General features: G+C 44.3%; 1 gene segment (V, D, J or C); it reads left to right on the forward strand.

Annotated features, from left to right (window-relative positions):
• The first annotated feature begins 1330 nt into the window (after positions 1-1330).
• LOC140422667 (Ig heavy chain C region-like) lies at positions 1331-20344 on the forward strand. The segment is given in 6 exon segments: positions 1331-1392; positions 1503-1594; positions 15937-16236; positions 16450-16761; positions 17668-17976; positions 19908-20344. Coding segments are annotated over 6 exon segments (1407 nt in total).
• The last annotated feature ends 211 nt before the right edge of the window (positions 20345-20555 follow it).

Below are 20555 nucleotides of genomic sequence, written 5' to 3' on the forward strand. Positions count from 1 at the left end.
ATTTTACCCCTGATGTTCACGGGACTGTCTGAGGCTCAGGGACAGTTCGAGAAATGTAAAGAGAGACATTGTGTAATGTTAGCGTTTCTTCTTGTCGACAGACCCACATTGAACAATGACAGCCATCCGCACTGCAAATGTAATCACGTCATTCATTCCCTCATTTAGTTACATTTCGTCTGATAAATTGTACTTTATTGTTGTAATGGGATAGAGTCCCGGAGTGTTGCAAATCTGACTGACAGACGATTTATTCCCTGATAATGTAATTTAATCTGTTTATGTTCATCCATTTATATTGGACTGTAGAAATAAAGAGACTTAATATATAATGGAATTAGATTTAACTTAGAGATGCTCAAATATAATTTTCCATTCGGATGAGGATATCCATTCAGCCAAACAAATATACCGGTGTAATGTCTTTTAAAAAAATAATCTCCTATATTAAATCTCTGAGTCCATTCTGTTGGGGGTGTGGAAGGTGGGACGTGGATCCAGTCGCCGCCTCCACCAGGGAATCAACAGGCGGCGCCTGGAAACCCGCCCCCTTCTGCCGGGTATTTAAATGCCGCTCACTGGGACCCGAATCCAACAGTCCGGGAGCTGGTTTGTTCACTGAGTTCCTGACACAACCATTTCCCCCAAATGACCAGAAGGATGAGGTGGGCCATTTCTCTCAGTTTGTTGCTGACTTTCTTATCCCGTGAGTAGTTTTTATTGTCCAAGTCTCTCACTGTTACTGTCTCAGTGTTAGTCTCTCTCTGGAATGTTCCAGAGTCACCAATCATTTCACCAGAATTAATCCTCGGGCTTTTTGATATATTTTTACAGGTGTCCAGTCGGATATTGTGTTGACTCAGCCGGAGGCAGAGACCGGGCGTCCCGGAGGCTCCCTGAGGCTGACCTGTAAAACCAGCGGGTTCGACATTGGCTCTCATTCCATGTGGTGGGTCCGCCAGTTTCCCGGACAGAGGCTGGAGTGGCTGCTTCAGTATTATGGTTCATCAGGCAACCACTATGCCCCAGGAATTCAAAATAGATTTACACCGTCGAAAGACACTTCAAACAACATTTTCTCTTTGGCCATCACGAACCTGAGGACAGAAGACTCCGCCACCTATTACTGTGCAAGTTTTGTAATACTATTCGGGTCTGGGGGTGGCACCGCAGTTACTGTCAACACAAAAAGCCCCTCAGCATTAACTGACTGAGACTGGGTCAGTGCTCGCTTTTACAATCAAACTTTGACTAAAATTCAGTATTATTTATGACTATCACTGCCCAAATGGCAAGACTTAATATGGAAAATCTGTGATCAGTTGGCGAATTCAGTAACATTTTCATGTGTTACTCTGTGAAATATAAAACATTACGGTCATTTCTGAAGAGGTATCGGTATCCATTAATACAATTCTAATTCATTCAATTCATTGTGATTTTCTTTGTCTCTGGTTTGTGAATATTTAAAATAATGGTGGATTTCTGTCTATTTTATGCAGGTCCGGTTATTGTATGATGCAGCCTAGGCAATGTGACACTGTGACTATCTTCCAGGACTGGGGACAAGGCACCATGATGACGGTGACTGCAGGTAAGAACCATTCAATTATTTCATAACTTTTTTATTCGAGTCTTGGTTTTATATTTTCTCTATTTTAACAATTCAATCGTTTACTGAATCGTGGGTTTGACCGGTGCTGTCTTGAGATTTTTTGCAATATTACATACATTTGATTGTGCTGAAAGGGGTTTATATAATTACTCGGTTTCTTGACAAAAAGATGCCGCTGACCTGGTTGTGGTGATTTGGTGTTTATTTGCTGAGGATACTGTGTGGCCGGGTTACTTTAAATACTGAACGTCTGTTCGGCAATTTGGTGTTTTTATGATTTTTAAACTCGATGGTATCTAACGGCTGCAGATTGTACCACCTCCTGAACAAGTGTTTGAAATCTAACCCAATATTGACAAAATATACCAACGTTTCTAAATTAATTTACTGAACATATTCCGCCTCATCACAATGCTGATGATATTATTCTATATTCTGTTTAGTTTAACTATTTACTGACTGGATGAAAGGCGCATTTGATTTTCCTAAATTCAGATGTTCTTGCAATGTTACATTTGATTCTGCTGAAAGTTTTTTTTAATTCAACTGCTTCTCCATTAATCGGGGTTCAGTCCCTCAGTAATGTGATTTGTTATTTTTCCGCTGTGTCAAGTGTGCGTCAGGGAAACTTTGAATAAGTAAACTCTGTGAAACCGTTTGGCATTTTTGCATTGTGTCTGTATTGAGCTTATTGTGATTGAGTACAAGCAGTCACACTGAATGTGATTGAATACAAACAGTCTACGCGTTTGAAACTGCTTGACGCACGATTGCAGGCAGAAAGCAGGGCGGTTGTTAGTGCATTTTTAAAATTGTAAGTTATTATTGCAAATTAGCTAAACCACGGTTTTTGACGCTCGTTCAGAAGTTTGTTTGTTCCTGCCATCACAATGTGGCGTTTTTGCAGTGCTTAATCTCAGTGGCTGCAGTTTTTACCATCCACTGCAAACATTAAGTGTTTAAATATGACCTAATGTAATAGTGTGGGAAAGTCTCATTGATAATTTGTTCATCATGTTCCACCTCCTCACAACGCCGTTGCTATTTATCCAGATTTTTGTTTATCTCAATAATTCATACATTTGGTGGCGAGCTGGCTTGCTCGATTCGATATTAAGATGTTTTTGAAATGTTACGTTTGATTCTGTTGAATGCATAATTGAGCTGCTTCTCCATGAAACATGTTTCAATCCCTTAATGGTGAGTTTTAATGCTTTCCTGATGAGGAGATTGCGTCTGGGTAACTTTGAATAAGTAAAATTTGTGAATCGGCTTATCATCTCTGTATTGTTTAAACGCAGCGATATTGAATTGCAGCACGTTTCGTGATTGAATGCAAAGTGTCTACTGTCTACACGTTTGAAAATGCATGAAGTACGATTATAGGCAGAAAATAGGGAGGCTGTTAGTTCATTTTAACTGATAATTGCAGATGAAAATAACCCACGGTTTCCGCCGCCCTTTCCAAACATAAATTGTTACTGCAATCACAGCTTGCCGTTTGTGCAACGTTTAATCTCAGTGGCATAATAGCTGCCGTTTTTATCATCGACGACAAACACTCCAATATTTTTGAAATATAGCCCAATATGAATAATATGTGGTAATGTTTCAATATTAATATATTGTACATATTCTACCTCCACGTAATCCTATTGCTATTATTGCAGATTTATATTTTGTTGAATAATTCGTGCATTTGGTGACGAGGTGGTTTGTTGGATTCGACATTGGAAATTTCTTACAATGTTAAGTTTGATTCTGTTCAATGTAGTATTGAGCTGTTTCTCCATTTAACGGGCTTCGGTCCCTCAGGGATGTGATTTGGTGTTTTTCTGTTCAGTGGATTGTGTGTCTGAGCGACATTGAATGTGAAATTGTTTGGCGATTCTGCATTTTTTAAACTCGGTGACACTGAGCGGTTACACGCTTCCTGGTTGAATCTAAAATTGTTGGAAAATTCTGAAGCAGGACTATAGGCAGAAAACTGGCAGATTTCGGAAGTGAAGAAAGGAACTCAAGGCATCTCAGAGCATTTTTTTAAATTAACTGACACTTACAGATTAAACTAAATCATGGTTTACAAGGCTCATTCAGAGCATGATTCGTTACTGTAATAACAAACTACTAATTAATAAGTTTGCAAATTGGAAAGTAAAATTTATATAATTCAAATAATAACCCCGGTAATATAATTCCATATCAAGTAAAGATATTTTTTATATTAATATAATTAATCACCTTTCGTCATTCTGTTGTACTATGCACACAATCAGTATGACCCGAAATGTTTATAGGCTGGGAGCATTTTTGATTTTGTCTGAAACTATTTCAATAATAAGATTCTGATTCCACAGCAGTGCTCGATTGTAAAAGATCATTTAAATTAATGTTTATATCATTAATTACGTTTGCATTAACTTAAATAAGAGTTCTCCATTGCAGTTTGGCGATATGAGTTTCCAGTTATTACATTCCTTCTGTGCAGCTTCAACAAGACAATTCTTTCAATTCAATTTGTACTTGGGTAGCGAGATAACTGTCACTAATCTAGTCTTAAACAGTTTTCTCAGAGGGTGATCGCAGTCAGTCAATGAATTGTTCATATGATTTTATTTGTATGGTAGGAAGGTTCAGGCTGCAAATAACTAGACATTGGAAAGTAAAAGCTTGACTGTCAGACAGATTAATTTAATTACAGAAGGTTATCTTTAGCTTTAAATTTAACAATAGCATCCTGTCTCTCATAGCTGTGCTGTACACAGGATAGAGTTATTGGAAGAACAGATGACAGATTAGAATGACTGATTATATCTTAACTTAATGCTTAATTCTTATTAAATGCTAAATTGAACAAAATCCCGACTCCATTTCATCTTCATGTTTCAGTGTTGCAGAGGATCTAATTGAATTGTTCTCATTAAGTTGTACACCGATTAATTGGGCTTTTCTTTAATTAAACAATAGGTTTAATAATTTAGTCACAGGGATTGTCTGAGCTGTTAAATCTAGGAGCAAGTTTGTTGATCACAAACTTCCAGGGACTTTATAATATATATATGGAGTTTCAGATTTATCAATACGTTCACAATATGCATAGTTTATACTTTAGTGAATTACAACAGGGAAGTGGGAAGTGGGAGTAAAAGTAAAAAAGTAAAATATTAAAACGTGATTCGATTTAAGTAAAAGTAATATACATGTCTGAATATTTCCATCTAGTGATTTCAAATTTATTGTTAGCACTGCTGCCTCATGGTGCCGAGGTCCCAGGTTCGGTCACTGTCTGCGTGCAGTTTGCACATTCTTCCCATGTTTGCGTGGGTTTCGCCCCCACAATCCAAAGATGTGCCGGGTAGGTGGATTGGCCACGCTCAATTGCCCCTTAGTTGGAATACGTGAATTGGGTACTCTAAAGTTACGGGTTGTTTGAGTTAAACCTCAATTATTTCACAAGTTTCTAGGTAAAAATAACGTTTGGATTATTGATTTTTATGTATTTATTATAGAGTACAAATCAGCCGACAGGAGAACTAACTGGCGATTAACAATAACTTACAATGCAATATTGATGCGAATTGCTTCAGCATAAATTATCAACAATTGAGTTGTATTCTGACGTGCAACATATCAAAGATTTTAGGGAATTTTAATCGTATCTGAACTTAAGTTAGGAAACAATAAATGTATTTAATCAACCGTGTTCAGCACAATGTGTTTCACAGATTATTTTGCTGAATTCATTTAATTATAAATTTAGATCATATCAGTGGATAATCTCTCACATATGTGCACTCTCAGTCACACACACACAAAGTGACACACACGGAATGATACTATGATAATGGCATAGTGTAGGTTAGATGGCTTTTGTTTCGGTGCAACATCGTGGGCCGAAGGGCCTGTACTGCGCTGTATCGTTCTATGTTCTATATATTCATTCTCACATGCACCGTCTCTCTCTAACAATAATATTCTCTGCATTCTCTTTCTCACGCATGCACACTATTTCTCTCTCCCTTTCATACATTAACTCTCTCTCTCATACGCTCTCACAAACACACACTCTTTCTCACACGTCTCTCGCACATACTCACTCATACGCACACTCATGCGGTGTCTCACTCTCACACAGACACACACTGTGACTACCGCTATCTCTCACATAGAACAACATAGGGCATAGAGTGCAGAAGGAGGCCATTCGGCCCATTGAGTATGCACCGACCCACTTAGGCCCTCACTTCCACCCTATCCCCGTAACCCAATAACCCCTCCTAACCTCTTTTTTGGTCACTAAGGGCAATTTATCATGGCCAGCCCACGTAACCTGCACGTCTTTGGACTGTGGGAGGAAACCGTAGTACCCGGAGGAAATCCACGCAGGGAGAACGTGCAGACTCCACACAGACAGTGACCCAGCGGGGAATCGAACCTGGGACCCTGGCGCTGTGAAGCCACGGTGCGATCCACTTGGGCTACCGTGCTGCCCAAACACACATAGATTCGCTTACAAGTCTCTCACTCACACACAGAAACACTCACATTCAAGCACATACTCCCTGTCGCACACAAAAACACCCTCACAGACATGATCTCTCTCAAATACACAGGTTCGATTTCTCTGAAACATACGCCCACTGCCTCACACTCTCTGACACACATACTCACCCACACATATATCTCACTCTGGCACACACGGTCTCTCCATATTTTTCATATACATTCTCTCACACGCTATCTCTCTCTCTCTCCTCCCTTCTCGCTCAGACACACACACGCTATCTCACTCTCACACGCATTCCCTCTTTTACAAAATCTCTCACATATTGCCTCCCTCTCAAACACCCGCACTCTCTTTCACCCATGCAGGATCTTTCATGCAAACACTGTCATGCGTGCATTCTTTCTCCCTCTCCCTCTCACATGATCCCCCGTCCTCTTTCACACACACACACACACACACACACACACACATACTATTGCTTTTCAAATACAGACATCCTCTCACACACACAATCTTTCTTACACACACACTTTGTGACACACGCACACAGACTCTCGCAAGCACATCGTTCTCATTTTCTATCTCTACCGAGATGTCTATCTCTGTTCCTCTCATACGCGTACACATACCATGATCTCTCTCTCTCACACAGATTCCCCCACACACACGGATCCTGTCTCACATATGCATGCTCTAACATGCTCTCTGCCACTCTCATGAACACTGTCACATGTTTTCCCTCCATCTCTGTCGCACACATGGGGCGCGATTCTCCACCCCCACGCCGAAGTGGCCGCGCCATCGTGAACGCCGTCGAGATTCACGATGGCACCGAACGGCCCCGGTCCCGACCGATACAGGCCCTGACAATGGCCAGTATCGGGGCTGCGTCATCTACCCGCGCCAACCCGCGCATGCGTGGTTGCCGTTCTGTCCAAATCCGCCCCGCAAGAAGATGGGCGACGGATCTTGTGGGGCGGCGGAAGGAAGGAGGTCCTCCTTCAGAGAGGATGGCCCGACGATCGGTGGGCACCGATCGCAGGCCACCCCACATTTAAGGTACCCCCCGGTGCAGGATCACCCCTCGCCTCCCCCCCCCCCCCCACAGGCCGCCCCCCCCCCCCCAGCGTTCACGCACCACCCACGACTGTAGCGACCAGGTGTGGACGGCGCCAGGGGGGAACCCGCCGTTTTGGCCTGGCCGCTCGGCCCATCCGGGCCTCAGAATCGCGGGGGTGCCGGAGAATCGCCATTTTCGGTGTCTCTGGCGATTCTCCGGCCTGCGGCCCGCGAAACTCGACCGGGCCGTTCCCGCCGCTTGGGAGAATCGCGGGAGGGCGATTCTCCCAACCGGCGTGGGAGTGGAGAATCGCACCCACGATCTTTCATACGCGCTTTTACACAGTCTTTTAGACACTCATTCTTTGTCTCACACTCGCAGGCACACATTACCTCATAATCACACATACACATACACACTCGCTCTCATAATTTCTCGCACTCACACAACCTATATCTCTCTCATGCGCACACTCTCCTTGATGCGCACACCCCCTCTCAAACACACACTCTCAGAAAAATAAATACTCTCACATACGCAATGTATCTCTCAAACACATTCTTGCATTCAAACCGCATGCTCTTCAGAATACTCTTTCACACGTACTCTCAGAAACATACACACATTCTATCTCTCTCATTAACACAAATGGACTCTCTCTGACAGACACATACTCTTATAGTCTCTCTACTCACACACATTCTCCCAAACATGGCACCTCTATATCACGTATACACTTCCTTTTATACACTGTCTCACACAAACACATTGCCTCATTCACACAGAAAATCTGTCACGTACAGACATCCTTTCGCACACACTCTCATGCAGAAACTCTTTCTCATGCACACTCTTCCACTCTCACACAGACATTTCACACATACTCACAGACATACTCTCTCACACATACACATTCACGCACACTCTCTCATGTGCACTCTCTTTTCTCTCTCTCCCCTTCACACAGGCTCAAACAGACACACACACAGAAGCATGCGCACACAGTGAGAGAAACAACTATGCTCTCTTTCAGGTGAGAGGGCTGCCCGTAACCTCAAGGCACCCGTTAACCAAGTGTTGCATCAACGAGCACAAACAAAACCGCAGTCAATCGGACTCATTGCACTGGTTGGAGTAATACCTCGCGCAAAGGAAGATGTGTTTTGTTGTTGGAGGTCAACCATCTCAATTGCAAAACATCACTGCAGCAGTTCCTTCGGGCAGTATCCAAGGCCCTACCATCTTCTACCGTTTCACCAATGATCTTCCTTCGTCATAAGATCAGAAGTGGGGATGTTCATTGATGACTGTACGATGTTCAGCACCATTGAAGCAGTCCTTGACCAAAGGCAACAAGATATGAACGATATCAAGGGTTGAGCTGACGAGTGGCAAGTAACATTCGCGCGACACAACTGCGAGGTATTGGTCACTTCAAACAAGAGAGCATCTAACCATCGCCCGTTGACATTTAATATGATTATCATCGCTGAATATCCCACTAACAACATCCTGAGAGTTAATATTGACTAGAAATTGAACAGGTGAGAGGCTAGGAGTCCTGCGGAGAGGAACTCAGCTTATGATACCCTAAAGCCTGTCCACCATCGGTAAGTTATTATTCAGGAGCGCGGTGGAATACCTGGAGGAGTGCAATTCTAATCGCAATCTGGAACCTCGAGACCATCCGGGACAGAATTGCCTGTTTGATTCGCATGCCATCAACAAGTATTCACTCACGCCACGTCTGACGAACAGTGGCAACAGTCTGTACCATCTACAACATGCACTGCAGAAACTCATTCCGCCTCCTTGGGCAACATATTCCCAACCCACGACATCTGCCATCTGAACAAGGGCAGCAAACACATAACAACACCACCACCCGAAAATTCACCTCCAAGCCAACCAGCATCCTGACTTAGATATAAATCACCGTTCCTCGCTGTCGCTGGTTCAACCTCCTGGAACTGCCTCGCGAACACGTTGTTTGGTATGATGACATCACAGGTGCTGCAGTGGTTGAAGAAGGCAGTTAATGACAGACTTCTTAGGGGCAATTGCGGGTGGGAAATATATCCTGGCCTAGCCAGAGAGACTGACATCACATAAGAACATAAGAACTAGGAACAGGAGTAGGCCATCTGGCCCCTCGAGCCTACTCCGCCATTTAATGAGATCATGACTGATCTTTGTGGACTCAGCTCCACTCTCCGGCCCGTACACCATATCCCCGAATCCCTTTATTCTTTAGAAAGGCATCTATCTTTTTCTTAAAAACGTTTAAAGAAGGAGCCTCAACTGCTTCACTGGGCAAGGAATTCCAGAGATTCACAGCCCTTTGGGTGAAGAAGTTCCTCCTACACTCCGTCCTAAATCTACCTCCCCTTATTCTGAGGCTATGCCCCCTAGTTCTGCTTTCCCCGACCAGTGGAAACAACCTGCCCGCAACTATCCTATCTATTCCCTTCATAATTTTATATGTCTCAATAAGATCCCCCCGTATCCTTCTAAACTCCAATGAGTACAGTCCCAGTCTACTCAACCTCTCGTCATAATCGAATCCCCTCAACTCTGGGATCAACCTAGTGAAACTCCTCTGCACTCCCTCCAGTGCCAATATGTCCTTTCTCAGGTAAGGAGACCAAAACTGAACACAATACTCCAGATGCGGCCTCACCAACACCCTATACAATTGCAGCATAACCTCACTAGTCTTGAACTCCATCCCCCTAGCAATGAAAGACAAAACTCGATTAGCCTTCTTAATCACCTGTTGCACCTACACATCAACTTTTTGCGACTCGTGCACCAGCACACCCAGGTCCCTCTGCACAGCAGCATGTTTTAACATCTTACCGTTTAAATAATAATCCATTCTGCTGTTATTCCTCCCAAAATGGATAGCCTCACACTTGGCAACATTGAATTAATTCTGCCAGACCCTAGCCCATTCACCTAACCTATCCAAATCCTTCTGCAGACTTCCGGTATCCTCTGCCCTTTTTGCTTTACCACTCATCTTAGTGTCGTCTGCAAACATTGCACTTGGTCCCCAACTCCAAATCGTCTATGTAAATTGTGAACAACTGCGGGCCCAACACTGATCCTTGAGGGACCCCACTAGTTACAGGTTGCCAACCAGAGAAACACCCATTCATCCCCACTCTCTGCTTTCTGTTAGTTAACCAATCCTCTACCCATGCTACCACTTTACCCTCAATGCCATGCATCTTTAGTTTAGGCAGCAAACTTTTGTGTGGCACAAGAACGACTTAAAAAAAACATATTCTCTCTGACACAATATTACAATTATTTTATGCGCTGACAATACACATTTGCAATGTGGAAATCCATGAAGTTGCAGGAATATTCATTTTTCCAGTTGTTAATGGTTCTGTGCAAAATTAAATTACACTGGTGACATCATTAAATATAGATAAAAACTCCATGTGTCGCACCGAACACAAAGGCACAAAACATGAGCAGGGAACTAGCTGAAACCATGGCCGCATGGGTCCCCCATATTGGAGTAAACTTGGTGAAAGATGTTTGTGAGGCCCCCCATCGTTTTGTTGTATCCGTCCCTTCCACCCCCATCAGACATCCTATTTGTGCACCGAACCCGGTTTCTTAAATAAAGGCACCGGTATTAAAGCAGCTGCCCAGTGATCTACACTGCTGTCTGACTTTACACAGCCGGTGTTACTGAAAGTATTAAAGCAGCTGTCCAGTTATCTACACTGCTGTCTGACTGTACACAGCCGGTGTTACTGTAAGTATTAAAGCAGCTGCCCAGTGATCTACACTGCTGTCTGACTTTACACAGCCGGTGTCACTGAAAGTATTAAAGCAGCTGCCCAGTGATCTACACTGCTGTCTGACAGTACACAGCCCGTGTTACTGAAAGTATTAAAGCAGCTGCCCAGTGATCTACACTGCTGTCTGACTGTACACAGCCGGTGTTACTGAAAGTATTAAAGTAGCTGTCCAGTGATCTACACTGCTGTCTGACTGTACACAGCTGGTGTTACTGAAAGTATTAAAGCAGCTGCCCAGTGATCTACACTGCTGTCTGACTGTACACAGCCGGTGTTACTGAAAGTATTAAAGCAGCTGTCTAGTGATCCACACTGCTGTCTGACTTTACACAGCCGGTGTTACTGAAAGTATTAAAGCAGCTGCTCAGTGATCTACACTGCTGTCTGACTGTACACAGCCGGTGTTACTGAAAGTATTAAAGCAGCTGTCCAGTGATCCACACTGCTGTCTGACTTTACACAGCCGGTGTTACTGAAAGTATTAAAGCAGCTGTCCAGTGATCCACACTGCTGTCTGACTTTACACAGCCGGTGTTACTGAAAGTATTAAAGCAGCTGCCCAGTGATCTACACTGCTGTCTGACTGTACACAGCCGGTGTTACTGAAAGTATTAAAGCAGCTGTCCAGTGATCCACACTGCTGTCTGACTTTACACAGCCGGTGTTACTGAAAGTATTAAAGCAGCTGTCCAGTGATCTACACTGCTGTCTGACTGTACACAGCCGATGTTACTGAAAGTATTAAAGCAGCTGTCCAGTGATCCACACTGCTGTCTGACTGTACACAGCCGGTGTTACTGAAAGTATTAAAGCAGCTGTCCAGTGATCTACACTGCTGTCTGGCTGTACATAGCCAGTGTTTCTGAAAGTATTAAAGCAGCTGCCCAGTGATCTATACTGATGTCTGACTGTACACAGCCGGTGTTACTGAAAGTATTAAAGCAGCTGCCCAGTGATCTACACTGCTGTCTGACTGTACACAGCCCGTGTTACTGAAAGTATTAAAGCAGCTGCCCAGTGATCCACACTGCTGTCTGACTGTACACAGCCGGTGTTACTGAAAGTATTAAAGCAGCTGCCCAGTGATCTACACTGCTGTCTGACTGTACACAGCCGGTGTTACTGAAAGTATTAAAGTAGCTGCCCAGTGATCTACACTGCTGCCTGACTGTGCACAGCCCGTGTTACTGAAAGTATTAAAGCAGCTGCCCAGTGATCCACACTGCTGTCTGACTGTACACAGCCGGTGTTACTGAAAGTATTAAAGCAGCTGCCCAGTGATCTACACTGCTGTCTGACTGTACACAGCCGGTGTTACTGAAAGTACTAAAGCAGCTGCCCAGTGATCTACACTGCTGTCTGACTTCACTCAGCCGGTGTTACTGAAAGTATTAAAGCAGCTGTCCAGTGACCTACACTGCTGTCTGACTTCACTCAGCCGGTGTTACTGAAAGTATTAAAGCAGCTGTCCAGTGACCTACACTGCTGTCTGACTGTACACAGCCGGTGTTGCTGAAAGCTGATCACTGTGGAGATCACTCAGGACAGGATCGATGGAGAGGAAGAGGAGGAGGTGGAGGTGGGGGAGCCGAATGGAGGAGCCGCCAGCTCGGCTGTGGACAGCATGCAACAGGAAGCTGAGCCTGAGCGGAAAATCATCTGGTGAAACATCGCCTTGTCGTGTACGATCATTAACTCACCCGCACTCATTCACTCTCCCATCCTCATTCATCCACACTGACTCACCCTCAGCCATTAACCCTCACTCATCGGAACATAAGAACAGGAGTTGTCATTCAGTCCAACGAGCTTGTCCCACCATTTAATGAGATCATGGGTGATCTGTGGTCGAACTCCATATATCTGCCTTTGGCCGATATCCCTGAATATCATTGCTGAACAAAAATCTATTTATCTCAGATCTATAATTAACAACTTATCTAGCTTCAACTGTCGTTTGTGGGTGTTTAATTTTCGTCAGTCGCCCACCCTCATTGTGCTTGTTCAGTGAATTGGACATTCAGAACTCTCCCTCAGTGCAGCCGACTAGGCTCAGGAGTGTGGCGACTCGGGGATTTTCACAGTTACTTCATTGCAGTGTTAATGTAAGCCTAATGGTGACAATAAAGATTATTATTTTTCACTCATCCTGACACACCAATCTTTACTCATCCACCCTCACTCACCTCACTCAGTTGCACACACCCTCATTCACTCTGCAGCTCACTCACACACACACTCACTCACTCACCTAACCATCCTCACGAACCTACACCCCTCACTCACCTACCCACCCTCACTCACTCGCCCACCCTCACTCACTAACCTGAGCCCCCAATTACTTACCTAACCACCCTCACTCATCCTCCCCAACCGACACTCACCCACCCACAATCACTCACTCTTTTACCTTCACTCACCATCACTCATCCACACACCCTCATTCATCCACACACCCTCACTCATCCAAACACCCTCACTCATCCACCATAATTAACTCACCCTAACTCACTCATACTCACGCACCTGCCCATACTTACTCACTCAACTACCCATCCTCACTCACGCACCCACCCTCACACGCCCACTCTCACTCACTCACCTTTACTCATCCTCACCTACCCCATTCACTTACCCACCCTCATTCAGTCACCCATACTCACTCAACCATCCTCACTCACCCTCAATGTCCAATCTCACTAACTCTCCCTCATTCTCCCTCATTCACTTATCCACTCCTACTCACTTACCTTCATTTGCCAATCCTCACGCATGCACCCTCAATCACCCATCCTCATTCACACACACCGGACACCATCTAGGATAAAGCAGCCCGCTTGATTGCTCCCTCTTCCACAAACATTCAAACCCTTCTGCACCGACGAACACTGTCAGCCGTGTTTACCATCTACAGGATGCACTGCACTAACTCGCCAACGTTCCTTCGACAGCACCTTCCCAACCCACGGCCAGCACCATCCAGAAGGGCAAGAGCAGCAGATACCTGGGAACACCACCGCCTGGAGGTTCCCGTCCAAGTCACTCACAACCTTCAACTGGAAATAAGTCACCGTTCCTTCTCTGTCGCTGTGGCAAAATCCTGGAACTCCCTCCCTAATAGCACCATGGGTGTACCTACAGATCATAGACTGCATCGGTTCAGGAAGGCAATTCACCACGAGTTTCTGAAGCACAACTAGGGATAGCCAATAAATGCTGGCCTAACCAGCAACACCAACATCCCGTAAATGATTTGTTTAAAAGCTCACTCACTGACCTTCACTCACCTACGTACCCTCACTCACTCACCCACCATCACTCTCTCAGTCACCCTCACTCACACATCCTCACTCAATCACCCTATCTCACACACTCACCCATACTCACTCATCCTTAATCACTCACCATTCTCACTCACTCTCACTTCCTCACTCATCCTCACTCATCCAAACTCACCCATTTACCCTCAGTCACCCATCCACTGACGTTCACTCACCCAGCGCCAGTAACCCACACTCACGGAACCAATATAATTCACCAACCCACCCTACTGAAGCCCAGTCCGTCAGTCACGCACATTCTCATCCACCCTCACCAGCCGCCCTCACTCGCCAACTGTCATTCAACAACCGTCACTCGCCCACCCTAATTTACTCGCCCTCATCCGTCCACCCTGACACAGTCACTGATAAACCCTCGCTCACCTTCAATAACCCATTCCACCTAACTCACTGTTTCTGAGTCACGCTCCATCGCTCGGGATCAGTGCAACACACTCATTCACCTACAGCCACACACCCTCAACCACTCACCCACGCTCACTCACCCTCACTCACTATCATTCAGTCACTCACCCTCTCTTAGCGGAACACATTCACTCGCACACAACCACCGAGAAAATATCAGAGCACACGGGCAAAACACAGAGAGTCAGAGGAAAGGACAAGGATCTGAGGGAAAATCACCGAGTGCCGCATGAAAGCGCAGAGAATGGGGGAGATCGGAGAGTGCTGATGGAGTGCAGGGAGTCGGAGAAACGGCAGAGAGTTGAGGGAAAATACAGAGAGCCGTCGGGAAAGGTGGTACAGAGGGCTGTTGGAAAGTTCCGAAACGGGGGAAAGGGCAGAGACCGGGGAGAAGATTGGAGAGCCAGGGAAAGAACAGAGAGCGGGGGAAAGTGCGGGAGCCGGGGTGAAAAGTAGAGTGCTGGTTAGCGGGAGTAGGTGGAATGTGGAGTTAATACCACAATCTGTGTAGCCATGATCTCACTATGTAAGTATTCATTACAAAAGTATTTTTGAAGCGAAGTCACCATTCTTTGTCATAAAAGCAAATTCTGCGGATGCTGGAATCTGAAACCAAAAGAGAAAATTCTGGGAAATCTCAGCAGGTCAAAGCTTTGACAAAGGACCACCTTGTCTCCAAACGTTAGTTCTCTTCTTTCCTTACAGATGCTGCCAGACCTGCTGAGACTTTCCAGCATTTTCTCTTTTGGTCACCATTCTTTGTTTTAGAGAGTGGGCGTAGTGAGGCGGAGAGAGGAGGAGGCAACAGTCAGTTTGAACACGGCAATTTCAAAACTGCAATGATATAAATGAAGAGACAACTTTTTTATCATAAGGTGCTGTTGATTGAGAAATAAATGATGGTAGAAATAATGAGAAACACCCTCTGCTCTTTTATCGCAATGAATTAGACGTCATTCAGATGACATTAACCTGTTATTTTTCTGTAATGTGATAAAAATGGAGGAAGATGTGAGCTTCTAATGAGGGGGTAAAGCTCTGGTAATTCCCAAATTGTGGAATTAATATAAGCTTAAATGTGGATATAGGTTTTACTTAGAATATGTTAGGACAAGTTCATGGTTTTAGTCAAACTCTGAGTTGTTTGGTTAATTAATAAACACAAATAATTTGTTCAATTCTCCCAGCGACACCGTCTCCGCCCACTCTCTACAGCCTGGTCTCCTCCTGTCAGCAACACAACAACGACAGCTCCGTGACCTACGGCTGTTTAGCGATGGACTACTCCCCAGAAATCACCAGCCTTACCTGGAAGAAAAATGGGCAGCCGATCACCACTGGAGTTAAGAAATACCCGTCAGTGAGAAACAAGAAGGGAACCTACACCCTGAGCAGCCAGTTAACCATCACCGAGTCAGAGGGGGGATGCAGCGAAATCAGCTGCGAGGTTCGACACAGCGGCTCAGACAAGAGCATTGGAATGAAATGTAAGTGTTGTGGAATCTGTGAAAAATAGAAAACATTTGATTATCTCGAATAGGATCTTGGATAGAACTCATTTGTAATACTCTGCATAGTCCTGATCGCTGAAAATCCAGGGTCGTATCTGTTGACCGCAAAAGAACTGTTAAAGTATAAGAGGTCGTTTTATGTATTCTCAGTTTATTCTGCAAGAAATGTCTAACTTGTGTTTCTTGAAGGTCCTCTACCTGACATCCATCCAAATATTCTCCTCACCGTGAGTTCCAATGAAGAAATCGCAAGAAAGAAATATGCAACCATCGTCTGTTCAATCAACGATTTCCGTCCAAAGTCAATGACGGTGAAGTGGCTGAAGAATGGACATCCCATGGGTTCAGGATTTGTCACCTCTCCCGCCTGTGAAGTGAACGGGAACTTCTCGGCGAGCAGTCGGCTGACAGTCTCCGCTGGGGAATGGTTCAGCAAAGCGGTCTATACCTGCCAAGTCACTCATCAAGGAGTCACCCAAAGTCAAAGCATCACCGCGTCTGGTAAGTGACACAAACAGAGGAAACAATAAATCAAAATGAGGAATCTATTAAAGTTAGTTCAATGCAAAGAACAACTTCTAATTTATGACAATGTGCGGTCATTCTGATGTAAGAGCTGCATTAGGATTGCTCACCATTCAGGATTTTATCAGAACAGCAAAGAATGTGTCACTTGACTTACAATCGTAGAATTTACAGTGCAGAAGGAGGCCATTCGGCCCATCGAGTCTGACCCAGCCCTTGGAAAGAGCACCCGACTTAAACCCACGCCTCCACCCTATCCCTGTAACCCAGTAACCCCACCCAGCCTTTTGGACACTAAGGGGTAATTTACCATGGGCATTCCACCTAACCTGCACATCTTTGGACTACGGGAGGAAACCAGTGCACCTCGAAGAAACCAACGGGAAAAGTGCAAATTCCACACAGACAGTGAGGCAGCAGTGCTAACCACTGTGCCACCGTGCCGCCCATTTTGTGAGTGAGGTAGACTTGATATTAGCTTTATATTGAGACAGATGATTACATTTGGGAGGCAGTGGGTGTCTGGAACCTTTTACTGATAACAACTCATTGGCAAAGTGTTGAAAAATACATCGAACTATTTAAAAAACAGCCGTCGTTACGAAGGTTTTGAGAACAGGGATGGAATATTTGTATAGGGAATGCTGCAATGCTGATTTGTGAAAATAATACCGGGACTGAACGACTTTAACAATGAGAGCAGTTTGCACAGACAGAGCTAGTTTTCCATTTTGAAAGGAAGATTAATGGCGATAGTTCGGGGTGATATTTCGAAGTTGATTTATTCCCATTTCGAGAGTGAAGGCTGAATCCTGCTGTCCTGATTCAGAAGATTGGATGGGAAGATGAAATGTGGATTAATTTTCATGTTTTCATTCACAGATCCTTCCCTTTGCACCGATGCATCAGTAACAATACTGCCACCTCCAATAGAACAGGTCTTACTGGAGGCGACTGTAACCTTAACCTGCGTCATTTCGAATGCACCTTATGGAGTCAATGTGTCCTGGAGTGAAGCGAAGAAGCCGCTGAAATCAGAGATTGCCGACCAGCCTGGGGCAGATACTGCCAGTGTGGTCAGCAAATTAAACATCTCGACACAAGCCTGGCTGAGTGGGGCTGTGTTTAACTGTGTGGCGAGCCATCAGGACCTGCCAACCCCTTTAAAAAATGCCATCCACAAAAAAATAGGTGAGCGCAGAGATTAGAGGAATACGTGAGTTACTCTGTCTATTTCTAGTGTCAGTGCAACTGTGCAGTTTCTTGGTAAGTATATTTTTGGTCCTTTTCTGGTATATCAGTAATTCCACTAACAACACTCTGAGTCTGTAGAATTTAAGAGGAACAATAATAAAGAGATTTATAAACAATTATTTCAAGTAGGTGACATTGGGTTTAGATGGACCAAAACCATACACCACCAGATCATTAGACGTAAGAGCATAAGTAGGTCATTGGGTCATTTGGCCCACCGAAACTGTTCCAGAATTCTGTAAGATGATGACAGATCTGATATGACGATCCTGAACTCCACTTTCTCACGTTATCCGCATAACCCTTGACTCACAAACTGATTAAACATCTGTCTATCTCGTCCTTAAACATATTTAACGACCCAGTCCCGATAGTTCTCTGTGCTTAAGAATTCCACAGATTCTACCTTCTGAGAGAAGAAATACTTTTCCAGCTCTGCCCTAAATGTGCGACCCCTTACTCTCTTACTCTGAGATTTAGCGTTGTGGTCCAAGACTTTCGCAAAATGGAATGCAACCTCTCAACATTTGTACTTTTAATCCGCCTGTTCATCATATATCCTAATTAAGTCGCCTTCATTCTTCTAAACTCCAATGAGTGGAGGCCAAACCTTTTCAACTTCTGCTAACAAGAAAAAGCCTACATTCCGGGGATCAAGCTAGTGAACCTTCTCTGGACTGTCTTTAGTGCCTGTATATACTTCCTTAGATAAAGGGCACCAAACTGTGCGTAGTCTATCAGGTGTGATAAATAGCGCCAGGCATAGTTTTATCAATGCTTCCTTATTTTTCACCTTCAATTCAGTTTGAAATAAAAGCCAACATTCCATTTGCCTTCCCTATTACCTGCAGGACTTGCATACTAACGTATTGTGATTTCTGCACAACGAACCCCAAATCCCACGTTGCCGCAGGTTTCTGTAGCTTTTATCCAATTAAATAATATTCAGCTTCTTTACTCTTCACACCAAGATTCATAACCGCACATTTTTCCACGTTATATTCCATCTGACAAGTTTTTGCTCAGTCACTTGACCGGTTTATATCCTTCTGTAGATAGATTATCTGTGTCATCCTGACCACTTACATTCCCACCTAATTTTGTTTCGTCTGAAAACTTGGCAATAGTACATTCACTTCCCTCAAATAAAGCTGTAATAATTGTGGCCCCAGCACTGCCCGCTTTGACACTCCAAAAGTCTCAATTTGTCATCCACAAAATGTCCCTCCTACCCCAGCTCTCTTAGCTAATCCTCTATCCATTCTAATATGTTACCAACACCACGGTCTCTTTTCTCATTCAGTACATTTTTCGCCGTGCCTTATGAAATACTGTTTTGTAATTTATGTATAGCACATTTACTGTTCCCCTTTATCTAGCATGTTCGTTACCAGCTCAAATACAGGCAAAAAATGTCACAGGCATGATTTCCCCTTCATCAAGCCGTGCTGACTCCGCTTGATTATATTATGTTTGTCTAAATACTCTGCCATTATATCCTTAGTAATGGAGTCCAAATAATTTCCACTGACAGATGTTAAAGTAACTGGCCTATGGTTACCTGTTCGTTTCTGTCTCCCTTTTGGACCAAGGGTGTTACATTGGAAGTTTCTCATACTCTGGGAGTATAATGTGGCGAGGGGCGGGTGGGTGGGGAAGCCTGGTGTGGAGCTCTAACACCAAACACATAATTTGCGCGGAACAACCTTTTCCCTGCTGTGCACATTCTGAAACTTTCTAGTCCAACCAACTAGAAAATGGAAACCTTTAAAATCCAACACAAAACACATTTCTCTCACATCTAACCCGCGGTTCCATTGTCTCCGGAATTCCCCATTTTATTGACATTTATTGTACATTTTCTGCAGATCCCAATCCGCGGGAACCGTCCGTCTCTGTCCTCCTGCCCTCGGCTGAAGACGTCTCCGCTCAGAGATTCGCCTCCCTCAGCTGCTTAGTGAGAGGTTTCTCCCCCCGAGAGATCTTCGTCAAGTGGACCGTCAATGACAAGCCGGTGAATCCCGGGAACTACAAGAACACCGAGGTGATGGCGGAGAACGGCAATAGCTCCTTCTTCATGTACAGCCTGTTATCCATAGCAACGGAGGAGTGGGCCAGCGGCGCTTCTTACTCCTGTGTGGTGGGACATGAAGCCATCCCCTTGAAGATCATCAACAGAACGGCTGATAAATCCTGTGGTAAACCGCGTTTGTGAACATTCCCCTTGAGCTGATGGACACAATTTATTCATGTGAATGAGAATCTATCGGTTACATTTCAAACTTCAATAAAAATAATAAAAGACTTTCCACACATCTTGATTTAAATATACAACCACTTAATTAATCGTGCTGCCACTTTGCTAATGTTAGACCTGTTTGATTAGAATCAGATTCCTGGAGGTCTCGGACCCAGGTCTGATAAAACCAGTGCTCGCAGCTCAGTAACACGCTGGGTTACAGACAGAGTAAAACTCATTCATTGCAGGATTCCACAAAATCATTTCATCAACAGAA

Source organism: Scyliorhinus torazame, chromosome 5 (assembly GCF_047496885.1).
Source record: "Scyliorhinus torazame isolate Kashiwa2021f chromosome 5, sScyTor2.1, whole genome shotgun sequence".
Classification (NCBI taxonomy): domain Eukaryota; kingdom Metazoa; phylum Chordata; class Chondrichthyes; order Carcharhiniformes; family Scyliorhinidae; genus Scyliorhinus; species Scyliorhinus torazame.